Source organism: Macrosteles quadrilineatus, unplaced genomic scaffold, assembly GCF_028750875.1.
Source record: "Macrosteles quadrilineatus isolate MER2022 unplaced genomic scaffold, UCM_ALF_1.0 Scaffold_3__2_contigs__length_128488019, whole genome shotgun sequence".
Classification (NCBI taxonomy): Eukaryota; Metazoa; Arthropoda; class Insecta; order Hemiptera; family Cicadellidae; genus Macrosteles; species Macrosteles quadrilineatus.
Genome location: NW_026542596.1, coordinates 25,088,427 through 25,109,611, shown reverse-complemented (window position 1 = coordinate 25,109,611; position 21,185 = coordinate 25,088,427). Strand labels below are relative to the sequence as shown.

General features: G+C 36.8%; 1 protein-coding gene and 2 non-coding genes across 3 annotated transcripts in view; 2 read left to right on the top strand and 1 right to left on the bottom strand.

The window, feature by feature from the left end:
* Nucleotides 1-21,185, top strand: part of LOC128990657 (uncharacterized) — a 71,473-nt gene that overhangs the window by 48,900 nt on the left and 1,388 nt on the right. Inside the window, exons 3-5 of the mRNA XM_054413153.1 lie at nt 6,730-7,499; nt 7,948-8,139; nt 8,506-8,730. Of these exons, the coding sequence (XP_054269128.1) occupies nt 6,730-7,499; nt 7,948-8,139; nt 8,506-8,730 (1,187 nt within the window). The remainder of the gene's footprint in view (nt 1-6,729; nt 7,500-7,947; nt 8,140-8,505; nt 8,731-21,185) is intronic.
* On the top strand, nt 1,405-1,476 carry Trnae-cuc (transfer RNA glutamic acid (anticodon CUC)). The gene has a single exon. It is a non-coding gene; the product is annotated as a tRNA-Glu (tRNA).
* Nucleotides 2,288-2,358, bottom strand: Trnag-gcc (transfer RNA glycine (anticodon GCC)). Its single transcript has one exon. It is a non-coding gene; the product is annotated as a tRNA-Gly (tRNA).

Genomic DNA, 21,185 nt, shown 5'->3' with positions numbered 1-21,185 from the left:
GATAAAAGATTTAGTCTACTCAGTGGTAACAATAACGTTAATGCGATCAGGGGTTTCATCAGAATTACCGGATCCTAAATATGCACGAGCTCAGAAAGAGTTTAATTTCTGTAATATAGTGGTTACGCAGTCTAAAAAGTATTCTATTCATAGTGACAATCATAACATATAACAGATTTACTTTCGCTAGTGATTTGTACTACAATTTTCAGTTGTAGCTTTTAGAGATTGACTTTGAAAGACATCTATGTATGAAGCAGATCCAACCTATTTTGACACAATTTCAAGAATAAGTAGTTCTTTTATTGAAGAAATTGAAAAAAAAAATAGCCCAGAGATACCCATTCAATTTTCTAAAGTCCCTAACAAATCATACGGGGAACAACGTAAGCAATTGAGGAGAATTTACTGTCGAGATATTTAAAGTAAATAAATCTCAAAGAAATCAAAGATTCGGGGACTGCGGTTATAAGTATAAGCATTGACTATGAATCCTTAAGTATAAGTTATAAATACAGGAACTTCCTGGGGTAGAAAAAGGCTAAGCTAGTCATGGTTTGCCCCATTTTACAACTAAAAATCGTAATATTTCAGCTATTTCTTATTCAACCTTTTTGACCTTGGTATCGTTTGATAGGGAATTAAAAAATTCCAAATAAAAGTGTTCTTGTCATTTTTTTTTTAAATCAGCCATTTTTTTGGTAATTTAAGTTAAAAAAATTAAAATGTTCGCAATTTTTCAATTGCATGATGAATTAAGACGAATTTTCTTTTCCAACATGGGTCTCTATTACCTTAACATACATACCAAATTTCATAATGATCGTTGAAAAACTTTAAAGATAAAAATGTTATTGTGAAAAAAACAAACTGGCGAATATCTGGTTAACAAAGTGATTTTTGGAAAAAATGCCATTCTAGATTTTCTCTTTATTTCGACCCATAAAACCATTTCCCGGAGTTTGGCTGCTTACTTACGGGACACCCTATATACTTATAGACAAGCATGTTTATTGAAAACCTTTTTTTACAGCTCCTGTGCATCGCAGGGAAATCTACGCATACTGTTAGAAAGATATTTGCCTGTAGATGTGCAGAATCCCTTTTAAAATTAAAATGGGCTCAAAAAAGAATAAAAAATGAATTATTATTCATTAAATAATTATTCATAAATAATAATGACATAAATGAATAAATGAATAATAACATAAATAATAATTATAATAAATATTCATTAAATAATAATAACAATAAATTAACATGGGCCTTATTGGTTGCCATGTTGGTGACGAAATACGAAATATGAACAGAATACAGTATCAAAACAACACGTGTAGTTGGCTCCACGTGAAACTACAACTGTACTAAGTTCATTTGTGTAATTCTCGACCGCGACAATCGTAGTCCGGTATGGTCTAGTGGCTAGGATACCTGGCTCTCACCCAGGAGGCTCGGGTTCGATTCCCGGTACCGGAATAAACTTTTAGTAGAATTGTCTGCATTCCAATAATTATTGTATTTGACTTTTTATGTGTTAATAATTTTTGCATGCGCCAAATTTAAATTCTCATGCCGCCATTTGGGTATTTGCCAACAACATATGAAGAAATAATAGATTCAATTATAGATTAACTTAGGCCTATTATAAATAATAGATATGAAGAGATAATAGATTTTCAATGCATGATAAATAAATAACAATATAAGTGTATTAAATTGCACGTACACAATTAAATAACAGTAATTATAAATAATAAATAACAATAATTATGAAAACCTATTATCATCAAAAACTTTAATTAAGCTAGAAAACCTTAACTATGATATTTTAATAATAACAAAAATCGATAAAAACTTATTACTATTAAAAACATGTCTAAGGATATTTTGCGAGGGTTTAATATTTAAACCATAATACTTTTATTACGAAGAGTTAAAAAAAAATTGTTCACTAATTTTCACCACACCAATTTCACATACAGTAAATGAATTCCAATGTCGAAACCCAATCTGAATAATTTACTGTACTTAAAGTGACATTTGTATACCACGTGCAGTTTCTTTTATTATATAAAAATACAATTATATCCTCTTCTGTTAGAAAATAAAAGTTAAGTAGGCAAATTAAATCATTGATGCAAATTATTTTCCATGTTTATTGTGGTCTAAGTTACTATTCTGTACATTCAGCTAAAAAATATCGTTTACTCATTAGAATCATTCGTGGTCACACTTTTTACCCAGAGTTTTAACTATTGACAAAAATAAAATGTGACAAAAAGTACATTGCATCGGCCGGGAATCGAACCCGGGCCGCCCGCGTGGCAGGCGAGCATTCTACCACTGAACCACCGATGCTTGAGGGTGTGCGGCAAAATAATTTATGTTAGCTTTGGGAAACCGCATTCTGAATTGGCCAGTGGCAGCCTATTTATGTACTGTATCGACTTGTGCATGTTTTAATTAGCTCAGGATATATTTTTGTTTTCATTCAATTTTAAAATAAAAACTTCACAAATATTTTTGAATTTTTATTTCCATGAGGCAAATTAAAATGTAACATTACTAAAATCCAAATTTACAAAATTATAAGTAAGGGAGTATGGTTAATCTATGGTTAAAACATACTTCAAAATATATATTTATTTTTATACATATATAATTTTAGTCCTATAATATTATTTTAGTTCTGTAATATTACCTAACTGTACTCAACAAAATATTTGTTCATATGTAACTAACCATATGTTAGATTTAAAATGTATTATTGTAAGCATAAACATACCCTTAAGTTTTTGTGATGCGTCTGATGAAGCCAGCATAGCTGGCGAAAGCCTCATGAAAATAAAAGTTCAAAAATATTTGTGAAATTTGTATTTTAAATTTGAATAAAAACCAATAATACCAGTTCTTGATGAAGAAAAAACTTTTACATTTCACATTGTACCCAGTACGTTCTCTGACTATCATCTATCATATACGTTTGTCATGTCTTGTCCTTACAAACCCGTAACTTGTGTAGCAATTTCATTTTGATGGTACTGTATTATTGAAAGTGAGAAATAGCAATAGAATAATAATTTTTTACCAGTGTCAGTATTTTCTTACATAATTCTTTATTGTTATTTTATTTGGTCTTTATTGACATCTCTTCTACTAAATGCCATTAATATTCCTAGAAATTTAACCAACGTTTAATCAATTTAAAATTTGACCGACCCCAATAAAGCACTGATATTTAATTATTATAAGCCACGAACAAGATGTTAATTGGTGCATTTGACTGATGAATTGCAGACTGATAAGGAATGAAGCCACAAAGCGTCTTTAGTTAGCAGCTGATAATGACTGCCGACTTCCCGGCAAGGCGCCATATAAAGTAGTTTTGTGTGCGCAACCCTCAACTTCTTGGAATGATATCACGATTACGATTGATTGATGGTATATACTGTAGACTAAACTAGCGAATGATCGGAAATAAATTATAGCTGGTAGTTTCGTCTTTGAAAAATTCACAGATCTGCAAGTCTCCTGCGTGAGACCCCCTTGTCTATGAACTGGAAAAGCGAATGAGCTTAACTACCATACTACCCAGAAACCAGAACATCTATGTACTACTGTACTTGTGAAATCAACATTTGTAGGTTTTTTTACTTCTCTCGAATTTTCAACTAGGCTACCATATTGGATTAATTTTTTTACATTTTGTCTATTTTTTATAATCCTCTTGATTGCATTACATATTTTCCTTGTATCTCTGATATGAATTTATTTTTTTTTTTTTTGCGACTGTTGAAGTTTTCCCAGTTTATCAACTATTACGTTATGTAATGTTATGTGGTGTGTTTGTTTAAGCATCACGTCGGGTTTTCATATATCGTTCCCGCGTTTGCGGAAGCTCACAAATCTATCAGCTGATCGTGAGCTTTCCCCACATTCGTTCCCGCCGAAATCGCTGTTGTTTTTTGGCGCAATTTCCTCGCCATTCCTTTGTTGCAGCTCGTGCTCTGAGTTTGACAAGAGTTCGAAAAAGTGACAAATAAATAAGCAACTTCCGCCTTCATAGAGTGGTCCGGCGAACCTTGAGTAAAAAAGACATAATTGTAAAATCACTGCATTGCAGGTACTTACATGTTTGGGTTCTTCATTGACCCGTGCGAGATCAGTAAATAAGAAGTGTACATGAACTTGTTTCCTAGAACACGACGTGATTCTTATTAATTGCTCCAATGTAACGAGTTGCAACAGATTTTGGTTTAAACCTTCGACACTAGATTTTCTTCGAGTACTGTATTGAAAATGTCAATTCAGGTACAGAAATTTAATTAGGCACCCACGATATCACCAATGTTGAACGCGTATACAGTCAATGATTTCAGCATTTTATTTGAAGTTGGTGACACTATGACCTTTATTAGATGTGTTCCCAATCGCAACATAACCAAACAGTTTTCTTTTCACATTGTAGAGCTATTAGGTTTTTCTACAAATGCGCCATTCCAATAACATAAATCAGCGTTGTATTCGTCCATTGGTTTCATTTGATAGCATTTACGTTCGAGTACTCCATTACCCCATGACTGGTGCTGCCGCTATCACAGCCATGAGCCGATACAATATTTGCTTTTACAGAAGGTCTCGACTACGAGAGAACATGTTTGTCACCTCACACTTGACTCGTAAATAACGTACCACGTTCAACCAGGACGTGATTGAGCCATGCGAACGAGCTCATCTTAAAAATGAACGAGCATTTGACATAAAACCACATTAGGACAGGACAACGTCTGCCGGGCCAGCTAGTACACTATAAACTCGAATACTTAAATCGTCAATCAATAATTGTAATATTCTGATTCTGACAACTGAATTGATCGCTGATTGTGTAGCAATTTAGCTTATAAATCTCTTCGTTGTGATCTCTATTTCATGTAAAAATGTAGGAAATCGCTAAGAGATTCTATAGATATCCAGTAGTGTAGGTGGACTAAAAATATTATCTGATAGATTTTCGTGTTTACTCGTATATACCTTCAATATGGGGACAGTTTTCCTCACTTCATTTATAACTCATAAAACGCGTCAGGGGTTTTTTTTATTTCACGATTCTAAATCAACCATTTGACGAATTTTCGTGTTGTTTTTTTTTTTTTTTTGTAAGAATAAAGATAGTTTTGAAAGAACGTGAATTTCGAAGCCATAATTTCAGTTTGTAGAAATTAACCTAAGTTTGAATTTTTAAATTCTAGCAGCCGACGCTTACAATTTAAAGTCGTTTTAGTACTGGTTTAACTAACAGTTGGTTTCAAACTGTCATTGAATTGTTATTTGTTTACAAAAATATCGATCGTCGGTATTTGTTAAAATATAGTTTTCCGTATTTTTCTAGTATTCGTAGTTTTTCCTGCCGTAGGAACTTTGTGATTATGAACTATTCATCTCAAATTGAAATACTGTGTATACTGTAATAAAGTTTTGTTGTAAATGTAATCAGTGTAAGTATAAGATTATGCAATGGACATTTTAACTCACGTTTGGGAAAAATCTGTTTAGCAAACTATCGTTTGAGCATAGAGGTGTTTTACGTGTTAGCACTTATTTTTCTTGTCGTTCGAATGTGTGTATGTCGGCATACCAAAATTTTTTTGTAGTAATCAAAATGATAACCGGTGTAGTAGGTCTCTAGAAAATTGTCCAATAAGCTGCAGTGTGTAAGCAGAAACTAAAACCAATTCATTCCATACCATACCCATCCCAGTAAAAATGTATGGTTCAGAAACTTAGTCACTGACCAAAGAACCGAAAAACGTTATTGCTGGGTTTGAGAATAGAGTACATAGAAAATGACAGACCAGTTCAAAATAATGGAAGTTGAGATACGAAAGAACAGAGAGCTATGAGAAATCTATAAACATCCATAAATGAGGGCGCTTTTCACCCTCGGCTCGGATAGGCAGGTTATGCGTGGTGGAGAGAAGACACATAAACTTTTAAAAAATGTATTCTAAAAAGTACCACAAGGTAGACGATCAAGAAAGACCAAGAAGACCAAGAATGAGGTGTAAACACCAAGTAATGAAAGACATCTCCAGACTGGGATCTAGATAAGAAGAGGCAAGAGATAGAAGAGAATGGGAGGCCAAAATCCTCTTAAGGTTTCAGTGACCACGGAGGTAAAATAAGATACGGCAAGTGATAGTATATGGAAAGTGGTATGTAGCTACTGTACTCAAAACCAATTTGAGTGAATTGACCATAATCTCACTTCAAGGCTTTTCAAATCGTCACAATTTCTGTTATATTTGGTCACGTTACATTTGCTAACAAGATCATTTCCCCCATTAAAACTGCCAGAATTTGCCTTTATGCGTGTAAACTACAGTAGCTATTCTAAATTAAATTTAGTTTCAATTGCATACTCCATTCCCGTACGTAGGACTGACCGACAGCTCGTGTTTGTACATGGATTGAAAGAAACGTTGGTTCTCGACGTTACCACAGAGTATACTTCATTGAGAGATTTATCAGTCAGGCTCGAGGACATACGTGTTTTAACCAATAGACCAGCCGTGATCTCTGTTACCAATAATTATGATATGAGCATGTATACAAAAATGTCCTTACTCGTGTTTTGTGAGGCATTTGTGTATTATCTACTAGATGTACCTTCTAGTCCCTTCAGACTATACTGGTCCCCTTTGACATCTAACTTTGTCTTGTCTGTGGCAGGTCGCCAGTGAGCTGGATTACTCACGATGGGTGCGCACCCTAGCGGCAGAGCTGCTCAAGCAGACACCTCTAGAGGCAGTCAAGTACCTGGACATCCTAGGCATCACAGCGACCATCACTCCCCAGCAGCCACAGAGGTCGCTCAGCCCGGAGTACCACAGTGAGCCGGAGTGCCGCTCGTGGGAGTTGCGATGTTCACCTCTGCCGAAGGGGCGGAGCACCCCGGAGCCTCCTAGGACTGCTCCTAGGATGTACCGCAGGCCCGAGGTCACCCAACCGCTGTCTCTGATCATCACTGAAGAGCCAAAATCCGAGCGAAGAAGTTCCTACAGAAAAGCGTTGAGTTTCGACTCCAGCCTGGACGCCCCGAAGTTCCCCAGGTTTGTAGATCCAATCTGCCAATTGGCTAAGCAGAGCAAAAACTGCTTCAGGAGTTGTCAGAAGACCCCCAGTAAAGAAAGCATACAAACTCCGGTCGTAGAGATCGTCGAGAAGAACAAAGTGAAGTCGCTGATGAAGACGTTCTCGAGGGAGAACTCAATAGAGACGAGTCCTGGGCCCCTGCATCCTCTGGACATGAAGGATGACGGGAGGACGGGAAGACCGCCTTTACCTGACGTCGTGAAGGATCTACCTCCCTGCGACAGGAGGTCTCGAGCCAGGACGAGGACACCCGCTCTCAGGATGAGAGGGAAAAGCGTGGATGTCTTGCCGAGTACGGAGAACAACAGAGTAGCGGAGTTGATCGCCAGGTGTCAACAGGAAGACAGGTTAGTTTAAAACCCTTCTAACTGCGTGTGATAATGTATTTGTAAGGTTTACTCTTTATCTTTATCTTGTGTCTGGTAATTCAACAATGAGATATCTATCATCAGAAAATTAAAATACAGTTAAGTATAAAAAATAGATATTTTGAAGATTTTAACGAAGAACTCTTCAGTTTAACTGTTATTTTATCATCGGAATATCAATGCTCTTAGAGTTCGTTTATACTGTCGTTCGAAAAATAACATGGTTTCAACGTGCATACCTATCATTATTTGATCATTATTTAGTCACAAAATCAATTATTTGCCGGCTTTTAACTACCAGGAAGATTTATTGTTTTTTCATCACGTTATGGATATAAGTGTATTTTCCAGTATTTCTGACTGCAAAAACTACGAAGATTTATTTTCTTCACCTACTTCCAAATCTTAATCCAACTTGTCTTCCTAGGTATGTTCCAGTCCGCGACAAGAAGCTGTTGTTTGAGTCGCTGGGTCGGGCGAGTTCTCAACCTAGGTTTGTCCTGAGCAGCGATAACCTCGTAGACCTTGCAGAACCGAGCATCGTCCTACCTGAACCTCCCAGGACCCAGAGTCTACACGACCTCTCCAACAACAATGTTGCCGTCAAGGAGATCTGCCGGTAACTACTGTCAATATTATGCAAAACTCCCTTTAATGTCTTAAGAAATCCATCAAACTCCCTTAAAATCGTGGTTGAATTTAGGGGTTTCTTAGAGAATGAATTGTACCGTCTTCTTCATTCCCTGGACCTTAATTTAATTTTTCACTTTCTAAAAGACTCTGTTCACTGTTACTGTTATAAAAGAAACTAACATCGAACTACCTTGCCTTTTCCCTTCTTTTCTCTGTTGGTTGTCTTCCTCGTTCTTTGATCATCACTTTTGCCTGACCAGCATCCTTTCAGCCAATCTCATTATTTCCTTTAGTTAGTTCTTGGTGTTCTCATCACCCAGTTCGCCTACTCTATCATAATTGTTCTGCCAAGGTACTTCGAGCAGCGCGGTGGGTCCAGAGGGGAGTTGGCTGCCAGGAGCCCATCCCCGGAGTGTCGTCTGCGGCTGCCGACCCCCAGCAAGCCCCTGGGGCCTCTAGAGCCCCTCAGACCCCGCGGTGACCGACGACTAGCCAGACTACTGCAGACGATTGTAGAGTGTGAGCAGAACATCTGGAGGCTGCAGGACCAGGCGGACAAGCTCTCTCATAACCGCAGGTCAGTCCACCGGATTGTTTCAAACAATATAGAACTTAATTTCTTCTGAAAAACTTGCTAGCGTATACTTTTGATCTTTTATCTTCACAATTTAATAAGTGTTTTGATTTCTAATCTGCCCTATGACATGGAGCTACTTTTAGTATCTATAGTTTATTTATAAATTGTCAAAAACTAAGGCGTAAATGCTAAATAGCTGGAGGTAGCTGACACCTTGGCTGAGACTACGCGTGTCGCGTGTTCAATCGAAACCACCCATATAACAATAGTTGCCGACTACTAGCAATGTCTTCCGGTCTCGCATTACTTTCGTTTCCGGCCCTACTTATCCTCTGTCTCACTCTAGCCTCTAGTAATTACACTATCCAGGGTAGCGGGCCACTCTTTGTCCGATGTCTATTCATCCACTTTTTATACAACTAATTTATTCCCGATTGAAAGAGAATCTCCAAACTGATAACCTTGTCGTCAGCATTGTCCAGCAGCTCGTCCCCGAATCGATTCTCGGGGAAAACTGACATGGCAAAGAAAAGGGTTTTCTCGGGATTTGGGTCAAGTGATCAAAACACTGGAGAGATTGATTTAATTACATCGAGAGCTGCTCAATTTGCAGGTGTGAAATCAATTAGACATTGAATCTTTAGAGATTGGATGACGCTGGACGTTGAAAGTTAAGTGAAATGACAATACAATCGCCATCATTTTTAATGGCATTAAATTATATTAGAGTTGTGTTAACATTGATCTTTTGGTACAGAAGTAGAAATCCCGTCTATATGTATTATTTTGGCTCTAGCCAACATTTTATTAAAAGACTATAGTTGAATGAGCCTCTTTCAGAGTGTGCTTCAGCCTAAAACTTTGGTTCCACCTCTGTACATGGTTCCTTTGATAATGTGATGTTGTCTGTTTATTGGACTTAAACAAGATGCTATGGTCCTCAATAAGGCTGGTTTTGTTTGGTTTGATCAAAAGTTTCCGTATTGGACAGAAATGAGTACCGGTAAATGGTTCAATTCAACTGCGTTTATTTTTTTTATATAACTGGCTGCACTTAACATGGGTTGGCATGGCTAGTTCTATTCCTAGCCAAAGGCTTAAATCGTTTCATTAGATTTTATTACCAAAAGATAACTTAAGAAACTTATCACGGTCCAAGTAAAAATTTAAAAAAACCAATGAGGGAAAAAGTAATCGATACCTTCCTTGTGCGTTGTTCCCGATTTCCCAAATTACCTCTAGGACGGTTAATTAATGTTGCCTTCAAGGTGTGTAAGAACGAGGAAAGCTTCTGGGCGTAAGGCATGGCGATGTAGGCCGCAGGGCCATGGGCGGGAAATCGATTTGGCATGTCTTGCTGTCTAATCGTCTTCATTGTCGTTGGAACTGTGGACGTGGTGCTTATTGCCTGTTCTATTTTTATCAATTAGTATATAGTTTGATTTTGGCTGTCTATGAAAACAGCAGAACATTAAATTGAATCATTTCTCTCAACATTATCCTCTTGACCGAACGGAGATCGCCAAAAGGATTGGTTTTGTATTCAAAATTTGTGACTTAATCAAACATCCCTCAGGAACTACTGTTAAATTTCCCAGAGTCCTAGAGGAAAAAGAGGACTCATTTCTATTTTCGTAGAATGCTACGAATATTGCTTCATTGCAAATGCTACAATGAAAAATTAAGTAGGCATATTTATTAGCTTTCATTATTTTAATTCAAGTCAGACATTAATCATTAGGTATTCATTTTATTCAATGACAGTTTCAGTTCCCGGGGAGCGTCTAAGTACAGAAATTATACTGTGGTAAAAAACATTTCCCAAACACAAGTATGGCTTACTAGTTTAAAAAAAGTATCTGCCCTACTTAAAATTTTTATGTACATAAACCTTAATCTCAATAACCTAAAATCCCTTAATATACGCATAATATTATTTGATACCCATACTACGGTAAGTAGCTATAGCTTAAAGAATGATCCTACCAATAAAGAGGAGCTGGACCTTTCCGTGTGTTGTATTTGAAAGTTTAATTAATTGCAGTTACGGTCATATTTGAAGCTTCTGATAGCGGATTAAAGTTCGCGGAGTTTCTAAGAAAACGACGTCGGCATCTGAACACATGTTTATGGGGCGCCAGGTCGTTTTTGACCTGTCTGTCAATATTTCAGATATCGATAATTTTATTTTAATTCTTATCACTTTGGGGTTCAAACCTTTATCAATGATTGCTTGGTTGCACTCAATTAACAATTAGTGTTGACTTCTTATGCAACTATTCTTTACTTACCGAAACCATATTTCATTCTGTAATTTTTAAGTTGTTGAAGTTTTAGACTTCCCTTAACTGTTTTCCCAAGAGTAATAAATTTTATCAGCAATCTGACACATACTTTATCCAATAATTAGCAACGACGCTTATCATTGGTAACCGGTGGGGGTCACTGCGATGTTTTATAGGGAAAATCAAATAAAATGCAATAACTTTCTTTGGAGCTAAAACCATAACATATAATTTTTTGAATCAAAATCGGTCGAGAATGGTTTTGTAAAAATCAGATTTTTTTGTTATTTTATGGTTTTTATGGGATAGCAACAATATAAAATCAAAATTTTAATAACCCTGGAGATACCATGGAGTACTACCCACATACAAAATGTTATCAAATCCGAAAAAAATCGGTTGCTCTGTCCAAATCCACAAACACGCACATTACTTCGAAAACCACTTAGTTGCTTACCACTGTTTTCCTAAGCAAATCTTTGCTGTGGCTTTGTTCCTCGTGTTGCGAGTCACAAACTCCACGGGCTGTTCACCGATGGTTGGGAGTCACAAACTCCAACGACCGTTCACCGATAGTTGGGAGTCGCAAACTCAAACGGGACAGTTCACCGATGGTTGGGAGTCACAAACTCAAACGGCCGTTCAACTATGGTTGGGAGTCACAAATTCCAACGGGCCGTTCACCGATAGTTGGGAGTCACAAACTCCAACGGGACAGTTCACCGATGGTTGGGAGTCACAAACTCCAACGACCGTTCACCGATAGTTGGGAGTCGCAAACTCAAACGGGACAGTTCACCGATGGTTGGGAGTCACAAACTCAAACGGCCGTTCAACTATGGTTGGGAGTCACAAATTCCAACGGGCCGTTCAACTATGGTTGGGAGTCACAAATTCCAACGGGCCGTTCACCGATAGTTGGGAGTCACAAACTCCAACCGGACAGTTCACCGATGGTTGGGAGTCACAAACTCCAACGGCCGTTCACCTATGGTTGGGAGTCACAAATTCCAACGGGCTGTTCACCGATGGTTGGGAGTCACAAACTCCAACGGGACCGTTCACCGATGGTTGGGAGTCACAAACTCCAACGGGACCGTTCACCGATGGTTGGGAGTCACAAACTCCAACGGGACCGTTCACCGATGGTTGGGAGTCACAAACTCCAACGGGACAGTTCACCGATGGTTGGGAGACTCACTATAACCACTACGACGCCGCTGGAGGGTCAAGGGGCGGCATCAATTCAAGTTGTGTCGACATCATAATTGATGCATCACAATTGTCTTGACATCATAATCGTGGTCGTGGCGGCGCAAGTGGATGAATAAATGCATCTCTGCGCTGGTCTTTGGTGGAATTCACTTCCTCGAACAAGTGAGTGTGGATTGTGTAACTAGTACGTCTATGATGGAACTAAGCGTAACTCTATTTGTTTTTAAGTTCGATACTCGAGAATGCACTGTTTTAATTTTTTATGAACCATTGTTCTTAAACGTAGTTAAAAATAGTTTTATTTCACATACCACACCCTTTTAATCTCATTAATTTTTACCATCATGTTGGTTTTTATTATTGACTTCTGGATACTGAAATATACATATTATAATACTGTACAAGGACCAGTTCAGCCAACGCTTCCGTCAAAGACAACCACTCACTAAGTGCGTTGTTGTCAAAATCCGAGTTCTTTATTTTTTGGTTCAGTATCAGTAATATGATAGTTTATGAAACATAAAAGAAACAAATATGTTTGACTTCAGGTTTTATATAAATTAGGCTGGTTATATTTAGATAGAAAGAAAACGGTAAAATACTAGGCAGGATTTTGTTGAAAATTAAAGCAGTCACATTTGCCTCGTATCTTGTGTCGGCACCTAACTCCTCGTCCAGCTCTCTTTGAGCGATTCCAGGCCGTCGATTCTAAATTTATTACATTTCTGAGTAAGGAATTAACCCGATGTAGTCGTTGAATTGGACACTCAATCACAAATACAGCAGAGCATTTTTGTTCAAACAACTGACGCCTGTGTTGTAATTACTGTATAAGGGTAGTGTTTATGATTTTCTGCAATTAAGTTTAGTTAAAGAGTCTTCCAACTCGTTTCATAAAATATACACTTTCACGTAGAATTCTCGTCCTACATTCAACGATCTATTTCTGGCAAGACACGATTTTTTGCATATTTCCACGGAGTACATCTGCACACAAGGGATCTGCCGGATCTGCTAGTCATTGCGAACTGAAAGTGTTTTTACGGTGTCATGAAGGAAATTGAGCCGTCAGAGAAATGGACTTAGGAAACAGTTTCTTCCTGAGACAATCGGGCTGAAGAAATGTAGTGTGAAACGGGATAAACTGTTCATACTCGCGGTTGTTTGTAAATGGTGTATGCGAGCGTGCGTTACCACCAGTACCTGCAATACTAATCTTCATTCTGTGGTGTTGCCCAATGTCAATAGTATGACAACAGCTACCACTATGACAACATACTCCGTGTGTTGTTGTGTCATGCACGATGAGGGCTGGTTAATCAACACTGTTGAAAGCTATTAAAACTGAAAGATTTATCTTCAACGCAAAACTCTTATAGTTAACATGATTTGACTACGAGAAATTATTGTATTGGTTAAAATTAGAGATATTTAATCATAACTGCATCCTCAATTGAGCACTCCACTACTTTAGGCAATCGATCTCAAACTAATACAACTTGTGTTGTAGGCCTATTATTAGAGATCGATGCTATAGGCAGAGTATGGAGCGGTAAACTCAGAAAATTGTTCGAGGGGAGTTTTTAGAAAAGAAACCCTCTTCAACTGTAATTTCGATGACAAAGATAGGCCAGGGCATAGCAGAGAGACGGCTCGTACCTCGTGTTGTAAATAAACAGAAATGCATGAAGAGGATGGATTGTAAATGAACCCGATAAATGAAATAAGACCACACGTAATCTTATCAAATTGTAATGTCATCAATAATCTTGTACAGCTGACAGTAATTGAGAGTGTGAAACCAAAACCTATACTACGATAGATAATGTACCCCTACATAATTACCTTCATATTAACAAATCCTAAACGTGCTTCCAACTGAATAAAACAGTACCAGGTTTGAATGTTTGAGTAAATAAAGTCCATGTCAACCAGCCTTTATATTCACATTGTGAACAATTCAAGGTCAAGGGGGATCTCCCACGCTTCTCTACGTCGTGAGTCAACGAAGCTGTCCTGGGAACCTCTTAGTCCAGGTCCAGGTCCAGGATAGCCAAGGAGAACTTCTACTCCTGGAATCTAGGCTTGATAAGCTACGAGTGACCTTCAGAAGGTGTTCAAGGTCGTTAATGACTTATCAGCATTGCGGCGTGGGAAATCGAAAACCATGACCGTCTTGTCTTTTTAATTTATATCTAACTCCGCTATTCTGTTTTACTAATTTCAATTTGGGCGTTTAATGAGTTTTGAGACTTTTTAGTTCCCTGTCATTTGTCATTCAGGCTTAATTTAAACGTTAATTTTTAGTTTTATCATCAGGATTCTAGTGTAACTAATTATTAAAATTTCGTACATCTGGCTAAAGGAAACCTTATTCGTTTCTTTTACAGTGAGCTTTGTTATTTAACGTATTTTTCTTTGAATTGATTGTTTGGGCAAAGCAAAACCTCTGAATGCTATGAAGTTTGCAATTCGTTGATAAATACCTTTCCTTAGTTTGGACTTTTTACAATGATTTTTAACTACATGTATTGTTTTTGTAACCTATAGAACTTTGTTATGTATAGCAAAATAAATACGGGGAATTCAGAGAAATAAAATTATTTGAATATGCTTTTATATTATTTAACTGCAAATCCTAAACTTAAATACAGTTTTTTTTTGTACCGGTAGGCTCAGACATTAGATATTCTGAATAACTTAACTGAACCTAACTCGATGTTTGGATAATAACAGTCAATACTCAATGGTCCTGATTGCTAGAATTAGATTGTTCACAAGAAAGTGAGACGTCTGTGTAATTTCGTTAGATTTACGAAATCGAAATTGTACCAAACTAGAACAGAGGCGTTCGTGCGAATCGGCAAACGAGAATTGGATGTGTGTTGTGTGATCTCCGTGTTGGGGGGGAGGGGGCAGGGGGGGCAAGAAAGCCAAAATTAAAATCCACCTGAGATAGAAAGTGGTCGTGTCGGGCCGGTCTTTACCCAGTCTTTGGTGACCTTTTTATCCCCCCCCCCCACACTTGGATTTGACATTTTGATTCCTCTTCGTGCGCTACGTTCATGTCAACTGCGCAAGGACTTCAGGTCAAACTGATAATTAGTGGTGGAGTTAGTATTTCAATTTGTCGTCTCCACTATCTGCAAAGGAGTGATATACACGTTCTCTAATTAATTACAGGTTCTGAACTAGTCTTAACAATTTCAATGTTTTGGCAAAACATTGTGTACCAAAACTTAATTAAAATACATAGTCTCACCTTCAAATAAATCAATGACACTGACTCATTCTAACTATGGATATACACAAGGCCTAAAAAAATTGGCTGTGTAAGCCAGAATGGGGTTTAAAGGTTTTTTACCCGTGTACTTGTGTAGTTTTGTAATTCATCATGTAAATTGCAAATAAACTAATTAAACATCCATATACAATTTTTGTAAGCGATGCAAGACACCTCAGTTGTATCTCACCTTGACGTTTGTTATTCCTATCGTAGGTCTACTCTGACTCTGCATCTTCTAGCAGACGTTGTACTGTGGTAACCGTCTGCTCATTATCATAATCTCCTCCACTCTCCAGTCTCTAACCGACCCTTCGAAATTGATATTAAAAATATAATCCCTTCCACCCCTCATGGGATCTGGTTCTGATATCTTCTACTAGATTTCATTTGTAATCAGAGTGGAAGAATATATGCCGGGACATTGCCACTACAAGAAACATAGTAATGTAAACCTGTATCAAGTATATTCTACGAAAAAAATCTTTTATTGTTTTGTTTTTAATCATCTTGTTTATAAACTTACTCATTTATAATTTTGTATTTTATTTTATCGTCGGTCAAGTTGATTGATAGCATATGCGAGGGTTAAACAACTTTAAGCAACTGAAGGCCTTTGCCATCAGGTTCGTAGGTTTTATCTTGTACACTCAACGAGTCCTAAGGAATAATAGGGGTTTATTTGGATTAAGTACTGTAACTTGAATCAGAATCTAGAAAGAATCGTTTAACTTAAGCTTGTGACAGTAGACATTTTTAACGACTCATTTTTACACTTTATTCTTGTTAATTCTTTGGTGCCGACACCTTACTACAAGCACTTGGACTATGGATACGTATATTCCCATGGTAAAAATGAAGCCCAGTTAAATGAGTTTCCCAGTTCATTTCATTCATTGTGCTAGTGTCGATTTCTGTAGGACTTGTAAATGAGTGCCTAGCGAACTATTGAACATTATACCACACACAACTTAAGGAATTTTTTTGACTCAGCTCAGCCTGTGAATGGTTCATATTTAACAAAGCTGTTACAGTAGTGATAAACAGGCGACAGCCGGTCCTCGTCGATGTGATCTGATGGAAGCTCTATATCCAAAGTCGATGATCATATTTCTCGTTTATACAAATGTTTGTAAAATAATTTCCAAGTTTACCACACACAAAGAACTTAACAAACTATTGAACGATTATCGGGTGACATTAGTTGTTGACAACAGTATTGTTTACGACTGATATTTTGTACACAGTAACCTCGCTGTTTTAGGACATAGGCCTTACGTTCAACACTTTGGCTGTAACTGTAACATTTACTATTACACCTTCCCCCTCCTCTTACTAGTTCTGTACTCTGTGTCGCGTCTCCTCGTCCCACATCCCAGACATCACTCCTCGGATTGAACAGACTCGTTTTAATTTCTCCGATTAGAATCCGATCGCCCGCATTCCACGTCCAGGGCGGGGAAAGCCGCCGCCGCGCCGCCCGGGGCGCAACTCTAATGGCCGCCATTTTCGCCTGTCTCATAATCTGAGCTATTATTATCTAGTCTGGCTGATGTAATAGATCAACAAACTACTCTCAATTGATTCTTGACGTTGTCAAACGGAGTGATGAATTACGAATTAAGCTAATTATAGGTTAGTATATTTATCATTCACTCTGCACATTACGTACAAGTAATCGGAATATGTACATACTGTGTTGACTTGTAACTCCAAATCGTGGGTAAATATATGGTGTTACTGCTATAGGAAGTCCGAATGAAAACAATCTACAGAGACAAACATGTTCAATAAAGCAATCAACTTGGTAACTTCTCATCATGGTATTGACATAGGTACACTAGACGCGTGAAACTGCAAATTAATAAATGCTTATAAAAAATAAAACATATCAACAATATTGAACGTCACTCTAGTGCTTTATGGCAAAGCAAAGCATTCAAGAGTGACGTCCGGACAAAACTTCATTTACGGTCACATTTTTCTACTGTATTGACGTGTTCAATCAATTCAAACGATGACCACAAAAATCTCCTATTCAAATGATTTTATGAAGTAATACTTTACGTTATATTATCACCAGTCCTCAGTATGAAGACCATTACAGTATATTTCATTGGGTGCTATATGGCTATTTTCACATTTCTGATATTTTCTTCGAATTTTTAAAACTCTTTTAAGTGTGTGATTGATAAAATTCTTATTAAGACGTAACTGTGTACTGCAATGAGTAAGTTAACAAAACTGTCCATGTATTTGAATTAGATCACATTCGAGGTTTTTGTACCAGTATCTTGAAGACTGGTCAAATTGTAATCAGTATCAATAGAATTTTAATTCATTTCACAGAAAAAACTTTTCCTTCATAAAAACTATTTACAATAATTTTAGAACCGTGTGTTGGAAAACAATAATATTATTATTATTATCTTCGGGTTCTTATCACAGGGATAAAAAGGTAAAGTTCAAGGAAATGTCCGCTAGAGTGCATCTGGTAGTAGTGACAACAATGTCCGCCAGGTGTCTGTCTGTCTGATGCAAGTTCCGCCAGTCTCCGCTAGGTTGTGCTGCTGTGCTGTCCCTAGCAGTTGGTTATGTTTTTAGGGAATTCGATTTAGTAAGTTGAAATTGCTATTACGAAGAATAGATTACAGCTTAAATTAAACCAAACTTTCAATAATATTTATACCGTACATTTTGTTTGGCTAAATAAATAAAAAGTTGTATTAGCGAATTGAATAAGCTATTACCTAGTTCGGCTGAAATCGTTGGCGATGGATTTTAGTACACGATAGGATGTCTAGTGTAGATATAAAGTCAATGCTATTACCTAGTACCTTTCTAGTACTGTACTCATGGTAAGACCTGGACCCGGGACTGATTTACTTTTTTCGTTTTAAAGGTCCCTAGAGGCCAAAAAACACCATCCGTTTTCATATTAATATTTATATATTCATTCATATATATATATTTATATTTATTATATATGTGTCCGTTAGCACGATAACACGAGCAAAAATGAACCGATCTTGGTGAAATTTGTTATAAACGTGTAAACTTCAACAGTTTACTTAGTTAAACTTCTCTAGTTTCTTGTAAGAAACTAGAGTACAGTACAACAAACTTCTGCTGGTTGAGTGAGTTGTTGTAATTTTTATTCTATCTGATTAATTTTATGTAGTTTGATATAGTCTTATCATATTTTAAGGATGTCCTGTTCGTGGATCGAGAAATCCCTATACACCCTTAAGCATTGATTTCAAAGGTACTGTATGTCTAACTTGGAAGATCTGTACAGTATTTAGATAGCTCGTTCCCAAGGCACATGTTAACAGCTCATTTTCTTTATTAAAAAAAAACCTCACAAAGTGAGAGAAGTGTATTATGCACATATTTAAACAGGGTTCCCTGCCAACCTAGGCACCGACAATTGTATTTGAATTTGGAATTGACCAAGGATTACAATGATCATCAATAGACCTCAATTCATTGCCGAGACCGCTCAATAAATAAACAATTGGTTACTCTATTTGTTGCTTTAACTTATATTTATACCAGCTGTTTGCCCGTTCTACGCACGGGAATCTTGTAGTAAGTTGAAACCTAATATTCAGAACAGGAGTTGGTTTGCATATTTAGTGTGCATTTTTCCAGATATGCTGGCAAAACTTTTACCGTACAGGAATACATATAAACCTTCGCAAATACAATATCTGACAGTTTCAAAGCCAAAACGAATGCTTCGCAATTAAATGTCACCCGATCGAGTTAGTCCATATTTTATATCTAATGATAAAAGAAATTACTTTATAGATCTATGAGGCATAGCCCTAAGGTAGGCCTGTAATTGAAAGTTACTTTTCACACTAGTTAAAAGTAGTTAAAATACTACCTCATCCTCACTACTAATATATAAATAAGTCAATAAATACATAGTCCACAAAACATTTATACGTTGACAACGCCAAGCTTTAAAAATTCATGATGGTTTGCTAAAAAAAATCGTTCACTAGTTCATAGCACTAATTTCATAGCATAAACTAACATTTTGGAGTCCAGACAGAAAACGCTAAAATTATACTGTAAGACATCAATTAAATTTAATAAGAAATAAGGTGCAGCACTAACGATAACTATAGTTGTAAATAGTGATGTGTTTGTACGTAAAAATTATTCTTACTGCTGCCACCGGTTCTAAGGAAAAGTAGCAGTACCATAAACCAACGTTTACATTTAAGAAAAGAACTGTAGTACTTACGACCAATTCAAACTGTCCTTCTAATCAAACTGTATTATAGTCTAGGTGTTAATCCGTTGGCAAATATATAAATAAATAAATACACAGGCCACAAAACATGTAACATATAATGTTAACAACGTAAAGCTTTAAAAACTCACTATGGTTTGCTCAAAAAAACTTTCACTTGATGTGGTAGTACCGAAGTTATTAATCTCCCTTGGTTTAAATTTTTTTTTAAGTTTTCGAAAATCAAAGTTATTTCTCATTAATAGCATTATTTGTAAGCAACTTTTAATGTTAACAGTTTTAAGAAACCACCTTTATCCAAACAAAGGTTTCTTATTTAAAAGATTACGTAATCGATTACGTAAAGATTACGTAAACGATAATCGGTACATATATAGGCCTATAGCAAACATTCCGAGGAAATGTGACAAAAACGCACAAATCTGGGGTTTTGGTCGATTGTAGTTTTACTTCCTAAGTAGGAAAAGCACCGATATCGTTGTCGAAATGTTAGTAAGTAGAAACCAAAAGTGACACATTGGAAAAGCGAGTTTAGCTACATTTGTAAGTTAAACCTCTGTTACGATCACAGCGAAATCAGAAAGATCTTCCAAGATCGCAGCAACATCCACGATTACCCACTGCAGTTGTGATTTTTTACTTTGTACTTTACACAACTGTAATTGAAGCGCCGTCAATGAGTGAAAACCTTTATTCACGATTACTTTTCTAGTATTCGTGCCTTTTTTGTAAGCTATTGGTGACGATGATTAAGAACAGGCATGTAAGTTTCCCAGCACTAATACAACACTAATTCACGGCATTTTCCCCGGTTATCATAACTCAAGAACAATCGTTGCACTTGCGAATAATTAAACCGGTTAAGTAAGGCACAACGTTTTTAATCTCACTTGGTTTGGATGTGATAAAAAAAATTGATCGAAATGGTTGCGGTATTTGTAAACAACTTTTAATGTAAACATATCAGTGACAGCTAGAAGTGAGAACTAATCCAAACAGCTGATCGTTATTTCATAAAATGTAATAGTAAACATTGGGAGAAAATTTGACAAAAATCTAACAAAATTGGGTTTTTGATGGTTCGTTATTTTGTTATCCAAGAAGCGAGGCCATGTATTTTATAGCCAAAGACACTCTCACCAATCCAGTAAATACAGAAAAATGATTAGAACCTTGATCGGTATTCTAGTTTTCTAGGAGTAGGCCGCGTAAAATGACATTTTGGCGTTACAGACGGGACCACAGAATGGACAAACAGACAAACAGACAGACAGACGGACAGAAATTGAGATAAGACTCGTTTCGGCTTTCTTAGGCTATGAAACGTAAAAATAACCAAAAACTGCATGATTCTAAGCAATTTACAGACAAAACTGTAATTTTATTCATATAGATAAGTATAATT